We start from the raw sequence: 18,240 nt of genomic DNA, 5'->3' as shown, positions 1-18,240 counted from the left end.
TTAGTTTAAATAATAACTCCTCTATCATTAAGCACAAAGCAAACTGCCTTTTATTTCTTCTGAGATCTAAAATCTCATGACCGATCTCCCTCAAGACTCTTTTGTATTAGCTGTTACCAAGACTCTGGGTCACACCAAACAGGCACCTCCCCAGGGCATAAAAACCTGAAAGAGAGTGAGATTTGGGAGGCAGAAAACCTGAGCTGGGATCTGAGCTCTACCTCTTATACATGTGACCTCAAATAAATCATTTACCATTTTAGATCCTCAGTTTTTTGTATTTGTAGAAACAAGGATTGACTAGATCTTTGAAGTTCCTTCTAGAAGAAAAAATGGCAAACTATCTATTATCTTTGCCAAGAAAAGCCCATGTACAAACTAGCTACAGTTTATGGAATCACAAAGTGTCCACACCATTGAACAATAACAATTAGTTCAAAATTTAAGATCCACTCAGACTACAATAGATTGTTAAGAGAAAGGAGAGACCACACATTTATCAAGCATTTACTATGTGTCAGACAACGTGCCAAGAACTTTACAAATATTATCTTATTTGACCCTTGCAAAAAACTATGGGATGGGTCCTATTATTATCACCACTTTATAGTTGAAAAAACTAAGACAGAGCTAACTTGCCTGGAGTCACATAGCTAGTAAGTGTATCAGCTTAGATTTTAATTCTGATCTTCTTTGTTTCAGGGCAGTATTTTATCCACTGTGTTACCTTCAGAGACCTGATTTGTAGCAGATAGCATTTTCCTCACAACTAATCATCAGTGTGTGTTTTTTTGCATATATGTGAGTCTATATATGTACATGTATTATGCATATATATGTATATATTGCATGTGTGTGTCTTTGTGTATGCCTTATTGTGCTGTACTATGTGTGCTTGCACACATGTGGTGTACTGTGTAATGTGAGTACTGTGTATATGTGTATATATGATATAATGTGTATTGTGTATATATGCACATGTATATATGTGTGTATGTGTATATATTTATATGTATCATTTATTGAACACATTGTAACTCTGTGTGGTTTACTTATACTTAAGCAATTTTACTAGTTGCATTTCACTAGAAACAAACTAGTAAGAAAAAAATTCAAATGAGCAATACTACAGCTATAAATTGTGGCCTCCAATCTAAGCAAGAAGAAAACAGCTTCCTCCAGGCTACTAACATTCCCAAAGCCACCAAAACATTCAACTGTAGACAGACAACTTTCAGGAAAAACAAAGCACCTACTGCCTGCATTTTGACCCTTTTTTTGGAAAGGGTCATTGCAGCTCTACATAGCTTGACATTTAAATCTATTCCATCTGATTTCTGGTGACATATATTCTTTTCTACTGACAAAGAAGTGAAACAAAAAAATAAGAAAAACTGACATTGATCCCAAACCCCTGGACTGTATGGATACCTCCATTAAAAATACCATTTAATACAAATAAACTGGGAAGAAATGAGGTTGAAGATTGGGAGAAAGTAAAAATCTTTATAGAAACACTTTGCAACTTTCCAAGAGACAAAGTGTTGCTGTTGTTGTTCAGTCTTTTTCAGTCACAACTGGCTCTCTGTAACCCCATTTGGGATTTTTTTAGCAAAGATACTGGAGTAGTTTGCTATTTCCTTCTCCAGCTCATTATATAGAAGAGGAAACTGAGGCAAACCAGGTTAAGTGACTTGCTCAGGGTCACAAAGCTGCTAAGTGACTAAGGCCAGTTTTGAACTCAGGAAGATGAGCCTTCCTGACTCCAAGTCTGGCACTCTATACATTGTGTCTCCTAGTTTTCAAGAGACAGATGGCAAACAAATTTACTTCTTTGAAAATTTTGCAGTCTCTATATTACAAAAACACCAAAATTTAGAGTGAGGAAGTTTACAAGATCATCTAGTATGACTCATATCTCAAGAAGTATTTCTAGTATAATGAAGACACAACCAGAGGTCATTGTACTTGTTTGTCATTCATTTTCAAAGTTGACCAGGAATCAGAGAGGTCATACCATGACATGCAAGTGAACTAGATTGAAGTGAGGGAGGGCTTGAAAAGTTATCAGCTTCACTCTCTCCTCTAGAACCATCTGGGTCCAGTGGCAGGATATAAATCTAGATGACTGGAGATGGTTCTGGATATAAAGGGATACTTTAGCCTTTTAAAGCTAAATTCTTTAATAGGCCTCAGTTTGAGGTAACCACTCATTCAGTGATTAAGCCTAAGTAGGAAAGAAAGGAAGCAAGGAATGGCCTTTTTAATCTAATCAAAAAAGAAAGAAGGAAAGGAGAAGAGAAGAGAAAAAAGAAAGGAAAAAAAAAGAAGGAATCAATCTGGGAGGGGAAGAGCCTCAGGGTTTCTGGTAAAAACAGCAACAATTGCTATTTACATTGCTTAAAGACCTCCAGGGAGAAAAACATTCTATATTGGAATTATTTTAGAAATGTGGGTCAACAGTACCAGAACTTAAATTAGAAATGGTTTTCACCCCCAAGCTAAACAAATTTTCAGGGGGGTGGAAGGGAGAGGAAGGGAAAAGGAAGGTGAATGGGACCTTCAAGCTTAGAAAAATGTCTAACACCCAGTAGGTGCTCAAATACTCCGAATAAACACACCAAAAGGTGATCAATACTTTCCCCATTTATGTTAAATTCAATCAGCTCCTCATTTAAGATATTGCCTCTAAAAGCAGCACAAAATTGCACTTTCACAAATGCCAGCAGCACAAGCCAGCTCTGTTAGGTTAGATCTCTCTGAAGCCTATTCACTCTACATCATTATTGACTACAAATTACTTTGTAAACAGTTTAAGGTTTTCTCTTCCTACCACAAACAATGAGGGAACAATGAAAAGTGGAGAAGCAGAAGTAGCTCTAAATCTAAACCTGGGTTAGCATCCTGTTTGGATCTATCTTTTCTAGTATTACTGCCTGTTTCTTTCTTGGTAACATGAAGGAATTAAGCTAATTTTTTCAGCTATTCCTTTTACCTCCTCATGCTATCAGTATTCTTAAAATTCTCAACAATCTCCTTGTAATATTAGTTCTGACAATTTCAGGTTTTGAATAGAAAATATTTCATTGAGGGTTTCTTGTGATATTATTTTTCTTCTAAGACTTCTTTAGATATAAAATAAATTACTGTCTCAAGGAAGCAGGAGTTAATTATTAACTCAATTAGTAACACATCTGTCTAATTACTCAAGAAACTTAAGGAATACACTTCATTAAAACCCTCAACTAGGAGATGGTTTTAGAAACACTTGTGAAGAATTGTAAAAACAGATGCTGTGATCAGAACCTTCAACAGTTCATGTAACAATCCTGTAGAGAAACAACTCTGAAAGATTTCGAAAATCTGATCAATACTATGGAACCAGCTATAGTTCCAGAGAACTCATGATGAAATGTTCTACATGCCCCAAGAGAGAAAGATAATAGACTCAAGAACATAGATTAAAAATATAATTTTCTAGAGATATGTGCAGATTTGTTTTGTTTGACTATGCATATTTGTAATATTTCCTTTTTTTCTTGTTTTCTCAATGAGTGAAGATAAAGACAGATGGGAAAAAAAACTAAAATTAAAATAAAACTGAATTTTTTAAGCCCCCATGAATTATTTTAATTCATTTATTAAGCACCTTTTATATGCAAGGAACTAGGGATACAAAGGTAAGAGGAAATAATAGTTCCTACTGTCCAGAAGTTTAAGCTACCAGGCTAAACAGCAGTTAATTCATAAGCATTTATCAAGTGTGCCAAAAGGAACTGGAAATTGAGTGAATGCTCATCAATGAAGTGACTGAAAAAGTTTTGGTGAAATATTTAATGAAATATTACTGTTCTATAAGAAATGATGAGCAGGCTGATTTCAGAAAAGCCTGGACAAAGTTACTGATGGAATATATGAACTGATGCACAGTGAAGTGAACAGCATAAGAAAACACTGTATACAGGAACTATAAAACTTTGGGATGATCAGCTATGCCTCTTTTTAACAGTGCAGTGATGGAAAATGTCAATTGCATCCAGAGAATTATAGAGACTAAATGTGGATTAAAGCATGGTATTTCCACCTTTTTTGTTGTTGCTGTTTGTTTGCTTTGGTTTTCTTTCTTGTTTTTTTTTTTTCTTTTTATCTGATTTTTCTTGCACAACATGACATATTTTGAAATATGTTTAAAAGAATTGCACATAATTAACCTATATCAGATTACTTGCTGTCATGGGGAGGGGGAGGTAAGAGTTTCACAAAATTGAATCCTGAAAATCAGTGGTCCTCAAACTTTTTAAATAGGGGGCCAGTTCACTGTCCCTCAGACTATTGGAAAGCTGGACTATAGTAAAAACAAAAACTCACACTGTCTCTGCCCCTCAGCCCATTTGTCATAACATGGTGGGCCCCATAAAAGTCCTCATCAGGCCGCATGTGGCCCGCAGGCCATAGTTTGACAACCCCTGCTGAAAACTATCTTTACATGTATTTGGAAAAATAAAACAACACTTGGGGAAATAAGTGTGCCAAGCAAGACATAGATTTCATCAATATGGGAACTCCTAGTGGGAACTCAGCCTGTTTTGCAATTTACTCTAAAAGAATTGCTTGGAAGCCATCATGGTACAGCTAGATTTAAATCCAGAAAGATATACTTGCATAATCTTGGGCAAGTCACTTGAACTTTTTGAGCCTCAAATTATAAAATTAGGACTAAATGATTTCAAAGGATCCTTCCAGTTTTAAATCAGCTATGCTATGATCCTAACTTTCAATGACTTGACAGTCAGACAGCTTGTATGTGACACAAACAATAATCATTTGTATACAATATATATATCCAGACACCACTGACTCTTCATTTGGGATTTTCTTGGCACAGATATTGAAATGATTTATCATTTCCTTCTCCAGCTCATTTTATAGATAAAGAAACTGAGGCAAATAGGGTTGAGTGACTTGATCACATAGCTAGTAAGTGTGTAAGCTAGATTTGGGGCCAGCTCTCTATCCACTGAGTCAGCTAGCTGCCTCAAATCCTAATACATTGATCTCCTTCCACACAGCAAAGCACTTAATACCCTACATACCTATTTAACTGAATCTCCCTGTCAGAGAGAGAGAAGGCATTGACTATTCCTCCTAACTCCTGAATTGATATTTGCTGAATGCTATCCCACTATTACTATTTACTCCAAAGATGAAATTCTTGCTCTGCTCTTTATTTTATAGATATGTTGTCCAATGACCTAGACAGAAAGGTACCAGAGTGGAGCCAAGAACTATCACCTGAAAGAGTTGATGATCTGGGACAACTTGTGAGAATACAAAAAAGTATAATGCAGCACAAAACTTTGTTCTTCCACCAAAAGATATCACATGATTCAGCCTAGTACCTTATGAGAACAAACAAAAGAAGAGGAAAAAGGCTGTATGTCTTTTTTGCTCACAGAACAAAGAATGAAAACACCATTGAATGACTTTAGGAGGCTGTAAAAAAGAAAGGTAACTTGAGTGGGCAGGCAACTAAGGTGGCCTAAAGAGAGAAACTCTGAATCCTACTAAATAACAAATGCTTTTCCTTTCCTGAAGACTCTCTTAGCTCCAGGAGGCACTCCCTGACCACTATAGATCACTTTTTAAAAAATCCAAGACACCTGATTTTCAATTGCAAATTCTCTTGTCGAGAAAGCAGGTTAAAAAGAATTAGAGTTCATCTTTCAGTGGAAGTCTGTTTGCCAAAAAATCCAAGTACAGTACAAAGTTACTTCTAAGTAAATGGATAGCAAAGATAATAAACTTGGAAAGTCCTGATTCTGTCAAAGGCAGCACAACAATAAATATATGAATTAAATTGATACAAGTTCACAGTTATAAAGCACTCACCCCAACCATAAAAGATGGTATTATTAAGTCCATTTTTAGGGATGAAGAAAATAAGTTTGCCCCAGCTCACAGCTAGTGAATATAAAGAGTTCCATTTGAGTCTGGGCCTCAAGTTCATTGCTGAATGGAAGTACAAAGGAGTTTGTTTGCACTACCAACTGTCCCATTTGAAATAGGAACTCAATCTTTTCAAAATCATGGGCCCACAAGGTATTCTGGTGAAGCTGAAAGACTACTTGGAATAACATTTATTGCCTACATTCATAATGAAAGAAAATGCTAAATTTTAAAGGTAAAAAATAGCTAGATAGGTAATTTTCCCCCTAAGTCCATGGGCCCATGAAATCTAACCACAAAGAGGACCCCAGCTTAAGAGCACCATCTTTAAAAGATTTTGCTACCTATCCTAAACTGATTTACTCAAAAACACTAGCCCTAGACTAAAGCCTGAGTTTTCAATAGTATTCACTCTTTAAAGTACCTGACCTTTTGGGATTTGTGTTTTGTTTTTGCTCTAATCATTCTGCCTTGAATCAGGGAAAACTTTAAACCTGAGAAATGACCAGCATCACTCTCTTGTGAGAGTTTTATCTATAAGAGTTAAGTTGTAAAATTTAAGGATCACCAACTGCCTTTAATCAAGGTCACAATACCAGTAATTAATACAGGCAGAAATAGATTGCAGTCATCTGCAATGCCAATCCATTCAAATGCTCTGTAAAAAGAGATCTCTTTCAAACTACATCCCTTCTAAGCCTAGCACAGCAAATGATAACCAGCTCCCTGACAATGCAATACCTTTCTTGTAGTCTACTTTGATATTAACTCCTTCTTTTGCCTTTGAGCTTGCTTCTGTCTCTGCCCTCCTGTCCTAGGCTCTGGCCCCTTCCAACTCTTCATTGAATAAGGAATCACTACATAAAAATTCCAGATCCTGAATCTCCTTTCATCATCTATAAAATGAGGATAATATCTGTACTATCTACCTATCCCATAGGGATATTATAAGGATCAAATAAGGCAATGAGCTTCATGTCAGTTATCATTAAGTATTGATATATCTTTTAAATAGGTCATGGCAATTTCATAGGAACATAAGTTTATAATTGAAAGGGACCTTAGATACCACCAAATCTAATCCCTTCATTTTAGAGATGAAGAAATTAAGGCTGAGAGCTCAATGATTTATCCAGTCACACAGAGAGTAAATGTCTGAGGCAGTATTTGAACTCAGATTATCTCAGCTAGATGGCACAGTGGATAGAGCACTGGGGCCTGGAGTCAGGAGGATCCCAGTCTAAATCTGGCCTCAGACACTTACTAGCTGTGTGACCCTTGACAAATTACTTAACCTTATTTGCCTCAATTCTTCATCTTTAAAATGGGCAAGAAATGGCAAACCACTCCAGGCTAAGAATATCTCCAATAGGGGAAACCTATTCAGTGAATAGAACACTGGCCCTAAAGTCAGGAGGACTGAATTCAAATCCAGACTCAAACTCTTAACACTTCCTATCTGTGTGACACTGGACATCTCATTTAACCCCAATTGTCGCAGAAAAGAAAGAAGAAAAAGAAAAGAAAATCTCAAATGGAGTCACAAAGAGTCAGACATGACTAAATGAACAAAAACTTCCTCATATCAGGTCCATCAGTCTATTCATTGTGTCATATACTGTCAGACCCAGAATTTGAACTCAGATATCAGCTCCAAATTCAGTGCTGTTTCCAGTACATGCCAGGTTTGTGATATACACGTTTATTTATTGCTAGGATATTCATTTCTGCAAGTTGTAGTAACATTTGAGTATTCAAAAAAAATTCATGGAAACAGCAGTTTTAAACTCATTGCACATCTTCCCATATATCTTTGGGTCTGGCTCTCATGGTAACTGTTTACCATAAAACATTATCTTCTAAAAATAGCACAGTTCAATGAAAAAAAAGTCAGAGGAAGGTGGTCTAAGTGTACCTGATCTAAAACTATATTATATAGCAGCAGTCACCAAAACCATTTGGTACTGGCTAAGAAATAGAACGGTAGATCAGTGGAACAGATTAGATACAAAGGACAAAAAAGGGTACATCTATAGCAATCTAATCTTTGACAAATCCAAAGATACCAACATTAGGGACAAAAATTCATTATTCGGAAAAAACTGTTGGGAAAACTGGAAATTAGTATGGCAGAAATTAGATATGGATCCACACTTAACACCATATCCCAAGATAAGATCAAAATGGGTCCATGATTTAGGCATAAAGAATGAGATCATAAATAGATTAGAGGAACAGAGAATAGTCTACCTATCAGACCTGTGGAGGAGGAAGGAATTTATGACCAGAGGAGAATTAGAGATCATTATTGATCACAAAATAGAAGATTTTGATTCTATCAAACTAAAAAGTTTCTGTACAAACAATACTAATGCAAACAAGATTAGAAGGGAAGTAACAAATTGGGAAAATATTTTTACAGTTAAAGGTTCTGACAAAGGTCTCATTTCCAAAATATATAGAGAACTGACCCTGATTTATAGGAAACCAAACCATTCTCCAATTGATAAATGGTCAAGGGATATGAACAGACAATTCTCAGATGATGAAATTGAAACTATTTCCACTCATATGAAAGAGTGTTCCAAATCACTACTGATCAGAGAAATGCAAATTAAGACCACTCTGAGATACCACTACACACCTGTCAGATTGGCTAAGATGACAGGAACAAATAATGATGAATGTTGGAGGGGATGTGATGCATTGTTGGTGGAGTTGTGAAAGAATCCAGCCATTCTGGAGAGCAATTTGGAACTATGCCCAAAAAGTTATCAAACTGTGCATACCCTTTGACCCAGCATTGGTGTTATTAGGATTATATCCCAAAGAAATACTAAAGAGCGGAAAGGGACCTGTATGTGCCAAAATGTTTGTGGCAGCTCTTTTTGTTGTAGCTAGAAACTGAAGGTTGAATGGATGTCCATCAATTGGAGAATGGTTGGGTAAATTATGGTATATGAAGGTTATGGAATATTATTGCTCTGTAAGAAATGACCAGGAGGTCATACAGGAGGAATACAGAGAGGCTTGGAGAGACTTACATCAACTGTTGCTGAGTGAAATGAGCAGAACCAGAAGATCATTATACACTTCAACAACAATACTGTATGAGGATGTATTCTGATGGAAGTGGAAATCTTCAACATAAAGAAGATCCAACTCACTTCCAGTTGATCAATGATGGACAGAAACAACTACACCCAAACAAGGAACACTGGGAAGTGAATGTAAATTGTTAGCACTATTGTCTATCTACCCAGGTTACTTATACCTTCGGAAGCTAATAATTAATGTGCAACAAGAAAATGGTATTTACACACATATATTGTATCTAGGTTATATTGTAACACATGTAAAATGTATGGGATTACCTGTCATGGGGGGAGGGAGTGGAGGGAGGGAGGGGATAACTTGGAAAAATGAATAAAAATAAATAAATAAAGTGCTGTCAAAGAAAAAAAAAGTTACATTAAACTGATAATTCAAAGGAAAAAAAATAAAAAAAAAAATAAAAATAGCACAGTTCAATATTCAAGACTATCTTTCACTTGGAACAGTTGTCCAAGATCTTGTCCAAGATCTTTGCTCAGTTCATCCACACAACATAGTTGGGCCCTACCTTCACTCCATCCTGACATCACAAAGATATCAGTGAGACACAGAGGCTATACAATGATTATTCCTTCAACACCCCCCCAGGATTAGAGTATCTTTTTTGAGCAGACATTTCCCTGAGGACATTCTTTTTTCAAGGTCCCAACCATAGCTCATAATTTGATACCTCTTTTTCAACCTGTTTCCATCCACCCTATACTTTTTTATTGCCCTCCATGTGAGAACTCATAGAAAACTGTGATATTCCATGACTTCCAGCCATACAGTGTAAGAATACTGGTATTTTTTAAGTTCACTTTTGTTTCTGAAAGAAATTTGGAGACATTAAAAGAGCATTGATTAAATCAAAGACAACTCGACTTTCTCTTTTCATCCTGTCTGATTCTGGGCCCAACTCTCAGACTAGTGTCATGGGACATCTATCTAAATGCATGTTATGAGCTGCACAAAAGGCATTCTTTAGTGACTTAGTTGACCTACAAGAGTAAAAAACCTGCCTTAACAGGTCTCAGCATCAAAATTTTATGCAAGATACTACAAATCAGGGAATCAGATGTAAAGAACAAGTGCATGTAACGTTATATTTTTCTAATGTGCTGTTGTTTTTCAAACTTTTTGTTCCTTTGTTTTAAAAATTCCTTATTATACAGAATGGCTCTGGGAGAGGGAATAGGGAAGGAATAAAGTAGGAAATGTAGGTGACATACAAAAAAAAATCAATAGATTCTATAAATGATATAAATAACTTTGTTCAACTCTCTGATAATTCATATCAAGCAAACCATAGCAAAGACACTGAATGTTTCATCACTGTGGTGGAAGATATCTAGAGCAGAATTTTAAATTAAGATTGTCTACAGGATGAGGTCCTCTACGGTCTTATTTTCCTTTAGAACAGAGAAAAGAACTGTAACAACTCAAAGATGTCTGGCATAAATGCTTAATAAAAGAGATACCAAACATGAAGCTTCTTAGAGGCTTTTTTTTTTAAATTAACAAACTATGCCACATACTATGACCTTATGTACTCTACTTCCCATAATTCATTTATGATACTTAGGCATAGTGATATATACATGCAAGAGATATTAGAGAAAAGAGTATCAAATCATCCAATGAAATCAATGATCAAGTCCAATTTGATAAGTTAACCACAAAATTCAACTTTGTCTTACCAATTATGAGTAGTTTTCAAATAAGTCAAATAACCGCCCTAGTAACTAATATAGAGCCCCTTAATTTTATAGAATACATTTCATTCATTATCTCATTTGATCTTCACTTTTAAAATGGTTATAAGGTAGGTTTTATAAATAATTCTAATTTATAGCTACTGAAAGTCTGAAAAAATTAACCATAGTCACAGGATTGTTACTGTCAGCAACAGAATCTGAACTCTAGACTTGCCTAAGCCCAAGTCCAAGACTTTCCATTAAACTACACTTCTCTTATTAGGCACATAAAATTTAATTTAACTTTCATAATATGTATTACTAGAACTGAAATAGCTAAATGCATATACAACCAAGGATATAAGAAAAACCTGATCAATTATCAACAGAGGAAACAGCCAGTTTGTGTATTATTCTAATACCTTTATTTTTCTGTCCTAAGTAAAATATTTAGATCATTTCATAGTCTACTAGTCCATTTTCCAAAGATCATCTAGGTTAATAAGGAAGAGAGAAAATCCAATAAAATTTGCACCTCTGATAAAAATTTTGAGTTAAAATATCACTAAAACTAATGATTAACAAATTTCTATACCCATAAAATGGACATAAAAATATTTGCATATTAATAAATGCAATAAATGCATCTTTACTGCATTTAGGAAATTGAGACAGCATGATGAAAATGCTGGATGCCATGAATGCTAAGAGGATATGGTCTCAAGTCCTAACTCTCACATCTGCTAGCTGTGTGACCCTGGGCTAGTTACTTAACTTCTCAATGTCCCCCAGACAACTATCTAAGATTTAGATAAAAGTTAAAGAAAAGGTCAGAAACTTTTATAGGTAAAGGGCTACTAATAAAATCACAAATTGTGGTACCACATCTTTCTGGAAAACTGTCCAGTGCTTATTGATGATCCTAACCTGCTCTTTCATTTATGCTGGATTACTCACACATCTTGCAAACCCTAATATACAAGGAATAAAAATTGCAAGCAACCCAAAGGGCAACAGGAGAGACATGGAGGCCAAAATCAGACTGCATTAATACTTCTAATAATGTATTATGTATAATAAGCAATAACTAGAAATAAGAGATATCATCGAGGAAATGTATGATTAGAAAAGCAGATGTACCTGTCATTATATAATGAGAACTCAGCATAACAGATATAAAATATGAAAAGAACTAAAGAAATATCTCCAACACATATAAGAACAATATAGGAAAAGAAAACATGAACAACTTTTCATATAGATGAGTGGAACAGATACCAACATTAAAAACCATCATTGATAAAATGAAGTATTAATCATCACATGTGAATTCTATTCAACTCTATGCTTGTAACTTGTGGGTAATTTGTTGATACATGGGTAATTGTTAACATATAAAGTCCTGACTCTCTCTGATCTGCCTTGTATAAGTAGAGAGGCCTATTGGAGCTTTGCCCCAGGATGCTGACAGTAGAATCCGTCAGCAGCACAGAAACACCTGAACTTAGCAAAACTAGTTAAAATGTGTTTACCAAATAGATTTATAAACTCTTCAGGAAGAACACCGAGCCTCGTCCTTCTTCCCCTTTCCAACCACCCCAATTCCACAAACAGCCTCCTGAGCATCAATTTGTGGTCTCTTGAGCTCTTTAAGAGGCATTTTGTGTTACTTGCAAAATGGCTACTGACTGCTCAATTCAAGGTATAGATAAGTAATATAAGGAGAAGGCGAGGGGGTAAAAAAAAAAAAAAAAAAAAAAGAAAGAATCATATTCACCACCTGGTCAGCCTAAGACTCATATTTAAACCCCCATTCATTATAGCTACCAAAAAAAAAAAAAAAGATACTGAATCTAATATCCTGAAATCCTTATGCCTGTTAAACCACAAGAAATTTTTGCCTAATAGACATATTCTCCTCAAACATCTTACTTAGGTTTCTGAAGTCAGTTGGTCAAAAAACAGTCTATGATTTACACTTAATATTGTTATATTCATGAGAAAAACATGCCCTAAAGTGTCAATGACTGCCAAAAAATGTCAAGGACTCAAGCCAATAGCAAAATAGTTCCAAACTGATTTTCTCAAACTAAACTGATCTTTGTAAGTCTTTATTGAGCTTTTAACAAAAGTCTCACCACACCCATTCCTTCCCTGACAAAATTTATGATGGCATTTTTTTAATTCACTCAAATTGAACAGATTCAATCATGATCAATTAGAACATCTGTGAACTTACCAACATAACTTTAAACTGATCTTATCCTTCTTACTGTCCCCCAATCCTCCACCCCACAACAACAACAACAAAAAGTTATTATTAAGTATACTAAGTATGGTAAAACCACCAAAGCGCTGGGTGGCACTGCCCTCTCACTCCAAACCTTGCAGCTCCTATTTTTACAGGTTCAAATAAGAGTCTTATTACCTGATATTAATAGATTAAGCAGTGTATTCATGACATTAACAGACTTTAAGAATCAATCATTTATTCAATAAGTGTTTATTAAACATTTATTACTTAGCAAGCACTGAGCCAGAAGATAGAGGCTCAGAGATTAAAAAAAAAAAAAAAAGGCAGGGAGTGAGAGAGAGAAAGGGGCAGTAATATATAATAATCATCCAGATTTACTTTAAAAATAAGTTAGATGTGATTCTGTTTTACTAAAAAGCTAATTTAAAATATCACTAGTTTGATTTACAAAACAGATTTACCCCCAACTTCTTAAGAATAAAATTTCACTTATTCAAATCTATTTTACAAATAAGGATGTCCAGTATTTTAAATGCCTTTGAAAATCTGCTACTTTATGAAACAGGTATCCAGTCATGATGTTGTACAGTAATCTCCATCCTCATTATTATATATCTTACTAAAAGATCTAAATATCATTTGCTGTTTATTGTTCAGGATAGAGGAGGGAAAATCAACTTGATAGAATAAAATGCAGTCTTTAAAAGTCTCCAACAATCCTATAAAAATTCATGATGATACATGATGTCTTGATGGATTCAACCACTGAAAAAACGGTTAAGACTTTCAGCTTATCAATATCAAAGAAAGCAAGTGAGAGATGGTTCACCACTATTTTGGAAGAAGGCTTTCACACTTCTGAGCAATACATATAGGAAAATATTTTCAGAGATGTGTTGGATAACATAAAACACATTCTATTAAATGCAGGACATAACAAGGCCTCCTTAATGTCACTTAAAAAATAAAAATGAAAGATTTAACTTATTCAAGGTTACACTGGAAAAGCCAAGTAGATGATTTGTGCCCATTACTCAGATTATGAGATGTAGTATGAGATGGTCCCTTGGACCATGTTGTGAATGGACACCGAACAGGGCCCAGAAATAAATTTCATTGGACACCATTCTTTCAAAAGCACTATCTGTTTTTCTTCTAGACTGACTGCAAGGAATCTAGAGAACTAAACTAGGTATAATACCACTACAATTTGCTGTTAATATTTTGCAGAAGCATTCCTTGGCTTTCCAACAGCCAAAGTGTGACAGTATAAAATCCCTTCTATTAAAAAAAAAAAAAAAAAAAAGCCAAAGAAATAAAAAGGCATCAAAATAGCATTGCTAAGAAAAGAGAAGACTGTTGATCCACACAAGAACATGTATAGCACTAGAAGGAAATGGCTAAAATGTAAAATAAATTCAATTTCTTCATAATTTGTTAGTCATAGTAAGTTAGTCATTTATATGTACAAAGCTCTAGAATACTTTTGTGAAGTAATAGATATAGAGAGAAAAAGATATAGGGAAATGTATCACATTTTTGTATATATGTATTATATTAAGTAATATATATATATATATATACAATATGTAAATAAATATAGACATATGTTCAGTTTTTCCTTTTGTTGTAGTACAAGTTAAGAATGTTATTAACCAACCTAGGCAAAAGGGTGATAAAACAATCTCTCAAGAACACACTGGATTCTTCAACTGGTTTTTGATATCAACAAAGCACATTAGCACATAAAAACCACAGCTATGTGAAATCTACTCATCTACTGCCCTCTTGAAAGCAAAGCATGACCTAAAATAAACCACCCCACACATTACTAGAGTATTTTTAAAAGTACATTTTCACAGCTTTCCCCAACAATCATGTTATGTTAATAACCTTAATGAGACAAAACTGCAGCTGACTCTCACCCACAATACCTCAGCCAAGCTCCAGCCTCTTTGTTTGGAAATGTCTTTATCTTACCAGCCCTGGAGGCTCTCTGTCTTCTTTCTACAGATATTTTTTTTAAAAAGGAGGAGGGAAAATGAAAGGAAGGCATATTGGAAGGAAGGAGTGACGGGCCGAAAGATTCTGGGATTCTCCAGAATCTCTCACCAAATAACAATATTGTACAGTAAATTCCACAAAAAGGTGAAACTATTTTAAATACAATATTCACATAAATATATAGATTTCTGCATTATAATCACATAAAGGAAACCACAGGTGTTTCCTAACCCATCTTGAAGAATAAAGTGCAACCCATACAAACTAAGAATTACGATAGATTTATATACCTTACACATTTTTACATACAGGTTCACATGCCCATACACACTTCCCCAGTTTACTCACACACATTCATGTAGGGTGCCAAGAGTAGGTGGGTAACAGATGCCTACATCGCTGCGAAAGAAGCCATAATGTGGGCATATCCCGGATAATAGCCTCACTCTGAACCCCACCCCCTCAACCGAAGAATGAAAGGAGAAAGAGGGAAGAAAGAAAAACCAAAAAAGCCTGAATTTCCAGGCATCAACTTTTCATGAAATGCACAACCGACTAAGATAGGAAATACCTCCCTGCTGAGTAATGTTCATGGATTGTAAATTCACCTCTCCAGAGAAACAAACCTGAACACGCAAACACAGCCAGATGGGGAAACCACTCCTACCTGCTCCATACAGCTTCTCTGTCACTCCGGCTTCCAGGGTGATATTCCTCCCACTCCCCTTTTTGGCATGGAAATACACCAATAAGAACCGAGTATACAGCTTGCTAAGAGGGCTGAGCTGTGATTTACCAGGCTTGTTGGGAAACGGGAAGGTGGGGGTGAGGGGAGGTTTCCTAAGGATAAAAACAAAGCCTTTTTCATTTAAATAAACATTGTTTGGGTTGTGAGTTTGCATATATGTTTGTTTTATTAATAAAAAAGAATCCAACGATCTTCCATAGCTCTCAATCCATCCACCTCTGAGACCTTAGCCTCCGGTCCTTAGGAAGGAAAATGGCTGGGCGGCAACCACCCATCCAAGTTTCCTAAAAGCACCTGCTATCCTCCTCACTCCCACCCTCACACATACGCGCTCATACATAAACAATATCAGTCCTCCAACCAAATTGTGTATCATAAATCTATGTATTCATATGCACACACAACCAAATCTCTAAAGCCATCTTCAGCAATGAATTTCTCTTTCACACACACACACACACACACACACACACACACACACACACACACACACACACAACGTCGAACGTCTCTAAAACGGATAATATTAATTGGGAAGTTTTCGGAAAAAAGTCGGTTCGTTTCCTTGCCCAACCCCGCGCACCAAGAGTCTGTCATTGGCTCCAGAGACAGACGAGACACTTGAAAATGAAGCCTGAGGCAATAGGGAAAGTTTGCAGAGAGCCCCGAGTTCTCTTTCTCCTCAGTGTCCTGAGACTCCTCTTTAAGACAGTACAGGAAAAAGGTACGATACACGCATAACTTCTTCCCCATTTCGAGGACTATTTGGGCCCCAGTGCCCAGGTCAGTAAGCAGGGAGTTCCGCCGTTTTATTTACAAACAACTCGCGCTCCTGGTGGGGAAGAAAGAGGCAGCAGCAAAACCTGAGAGCCTCGGGCAGGGAGCGGGGAGAATTGCCCCCGAGGATTGCGCTCAGCTCCAGGGAATCCGAGCTGCCAGGTGGCCCAGGTGCCGTTACCCGGCACTCCTGGGACCCTTCATCTTTTGCCACTATACCCCTCACTCGGAGTTCATCACCAGAGCTCCTTTAATTCCCTTATTAAGGACAGTGAAAGCCGGTGGGAAAAACCCAGACCCCCATCCTCTAATTTGACCCTCAGAGGATTCAACCCTCCCGCGTATATGAAACTCCCTTGCTCCCCCGGGAAGTGAAAGGGAGTGGGGGTGGGGCGAGGGTGACAGATGGGCTCAGGTCAAGCATTCCAACTCGTAAGAGGTATGAGAGAGTAAATCACTTACTTCATCTTCGGAAAGTCCATAGACTGGCTCCCCCAGCCCGGTCGCCATGGAGCCCGGGGGCAAAAGCACCCCCAACTCTTGGGGTAGAGGGGGACGAAGCAGTTGCAGCCCTTTCCCCTCTCCGGAATGCTAAGCAGAGCCCCCAGAGGCTACAAGAGCTACACTTTGGACTTCACTCTTCTTCCAGGCCGCCCCCGGGATTCACTCTACCCCCCTGGGGAAGTTGTAGCTCGAGGAGATGGCAACGCAGTTAGTGTCAATGCAAAGCAGGTAAGAGAGTCCACTACAAAGAGGTGCGACCTCCTCCCCCACTTCAACCGCGGCCGCTTCCTCCTTAGCCTGCAGTTGAAGCCGGAAGGCTGTGGGGAAATGCGGGCTGGCAATGAGAAGGGAAAAGGAAGGCTAGAGAGGAGAGGGATGTGAAAAGCTCTCAAGCAAGTCCCTAGGCTCTTTCTTCCTCCCGCTGCTCTCGCTGGCTTTCCTTAAGAGAGCCCGAGCTCCAGGGGCTGCGGTCCCTTCTTCCTGCTGCTAGAGCTGCCCAACTCTGGAGTGAGCGCCTGCCCGGCACGCACACGCGGGGCTGCTTGCCTCCCCGCGGCTTTCCCGGCTGCTGCTGCTGCTGCTGCTGCTGTTGCTGCTGCTGTTGCTGCTGCTGCGGAGACTGCTGCTGCTGCTACACGAAGCCGTTTGGCTTTCTCTCCTCTTCCTCCTCCTCTTTTTCCTCCTCCTCCTCTTCCTCCTTCCTCCCTTCCTTCCTTCCCTTCTCCGCCCCCCTCTCCTATCTGGCTCTCAGTTCACTTTAACCCGGCTCACATCCTCCCCACCACAACCCCCTTCCTCCCCTTTCCTCTCTGTTCTCTCCTCCTCCTCCTCCTCCTCCTCCCCCCTTCCTCCTCCTCCTCCTCCTCCTACTTCCACCCGAGGCCAGTGAGGGGACCCTCCCTCCCTCTCTTCTCTCCTCCCAGTCTCACCGGGGCGGGAAGAAGAGCCCACCAAGCCAATCACAGGCTTCAGCCTTTGGGGGAGGATAGGCGGTCAGGCTAGGTTGGTTTGATTCGCCCCCCACCCCCATTCCCCTGGTTTGAGTGCAATTATGTTACCCAAGGGGATGGGATATAGGAATGAGTTTGAAGGGGCGTGGACATGTGGGGTTTCCTTTTGGGAACTAACCTATACTCTAGGGCTCCCCTGAGTTGGGAGTGGGTTTAGGGGTAAAAGAGCGGGATAGACTTTTGGGGTTACAGGATGAAAAGACTTCC

General features: G+C 37.8%; 1 protein-coding gene across 7 annotated transcripts in view; it reads right to left on the bottom strand.

Annotated features, from left to right (window-relative positions):
* NEDD4L (NEDD4 like E3 ubiquitin protein ligase) overlaps window positions 1-17,682 on the bottom strand; it is a 453,149-nt gene extending 435,467 nt beyond the window's left edge. For 2 of the 7 annotated variants that reach the window (XM_074279439.1, XM_074279442.1), the window contains exon 1: window positions 15,621-15,978. In XM_074279439.1, the coding sequence (XP_074135540.1) occupies window positions 15,621-15,896 (276 nt within the window). In that variant the 5' untranslated portion in view covers window positions 15,897-15,978. Of the gene's footprint in view, window positions 1-15,342; window positions 15,414-15,620; window positions 15,979-16,981 lie in introns of those variants that run through there. The other 5 variants (XM_074279437.1, XM_074279438.1, XM_074279441.1 and 2 more) reach the window with 4 other exon arrangements.
* Window positions 17,683-18,240: the final 558 nt, after the last annotated feature.

Source organism: Sminthopsis crassicaudata, chromosome 1, assembly GCF_048593235.1.
Source record: "Sminthopsis crassicaudata isolate SCR6 chromosome 1, ASM4859323v1, whole genome shotgun sequence".
Classification (NCBI taxonomy): domain Eukaryota; kingdom Metazoa; phylum Chordata; class Mammalia; order Dasyuromorphia; family Dasyuridae; genus Sminthopsis; species Sminthopsis crassicaudata.
This window is presented reverse-complemented; position numbering and strand designations above follow the sequence as displayed.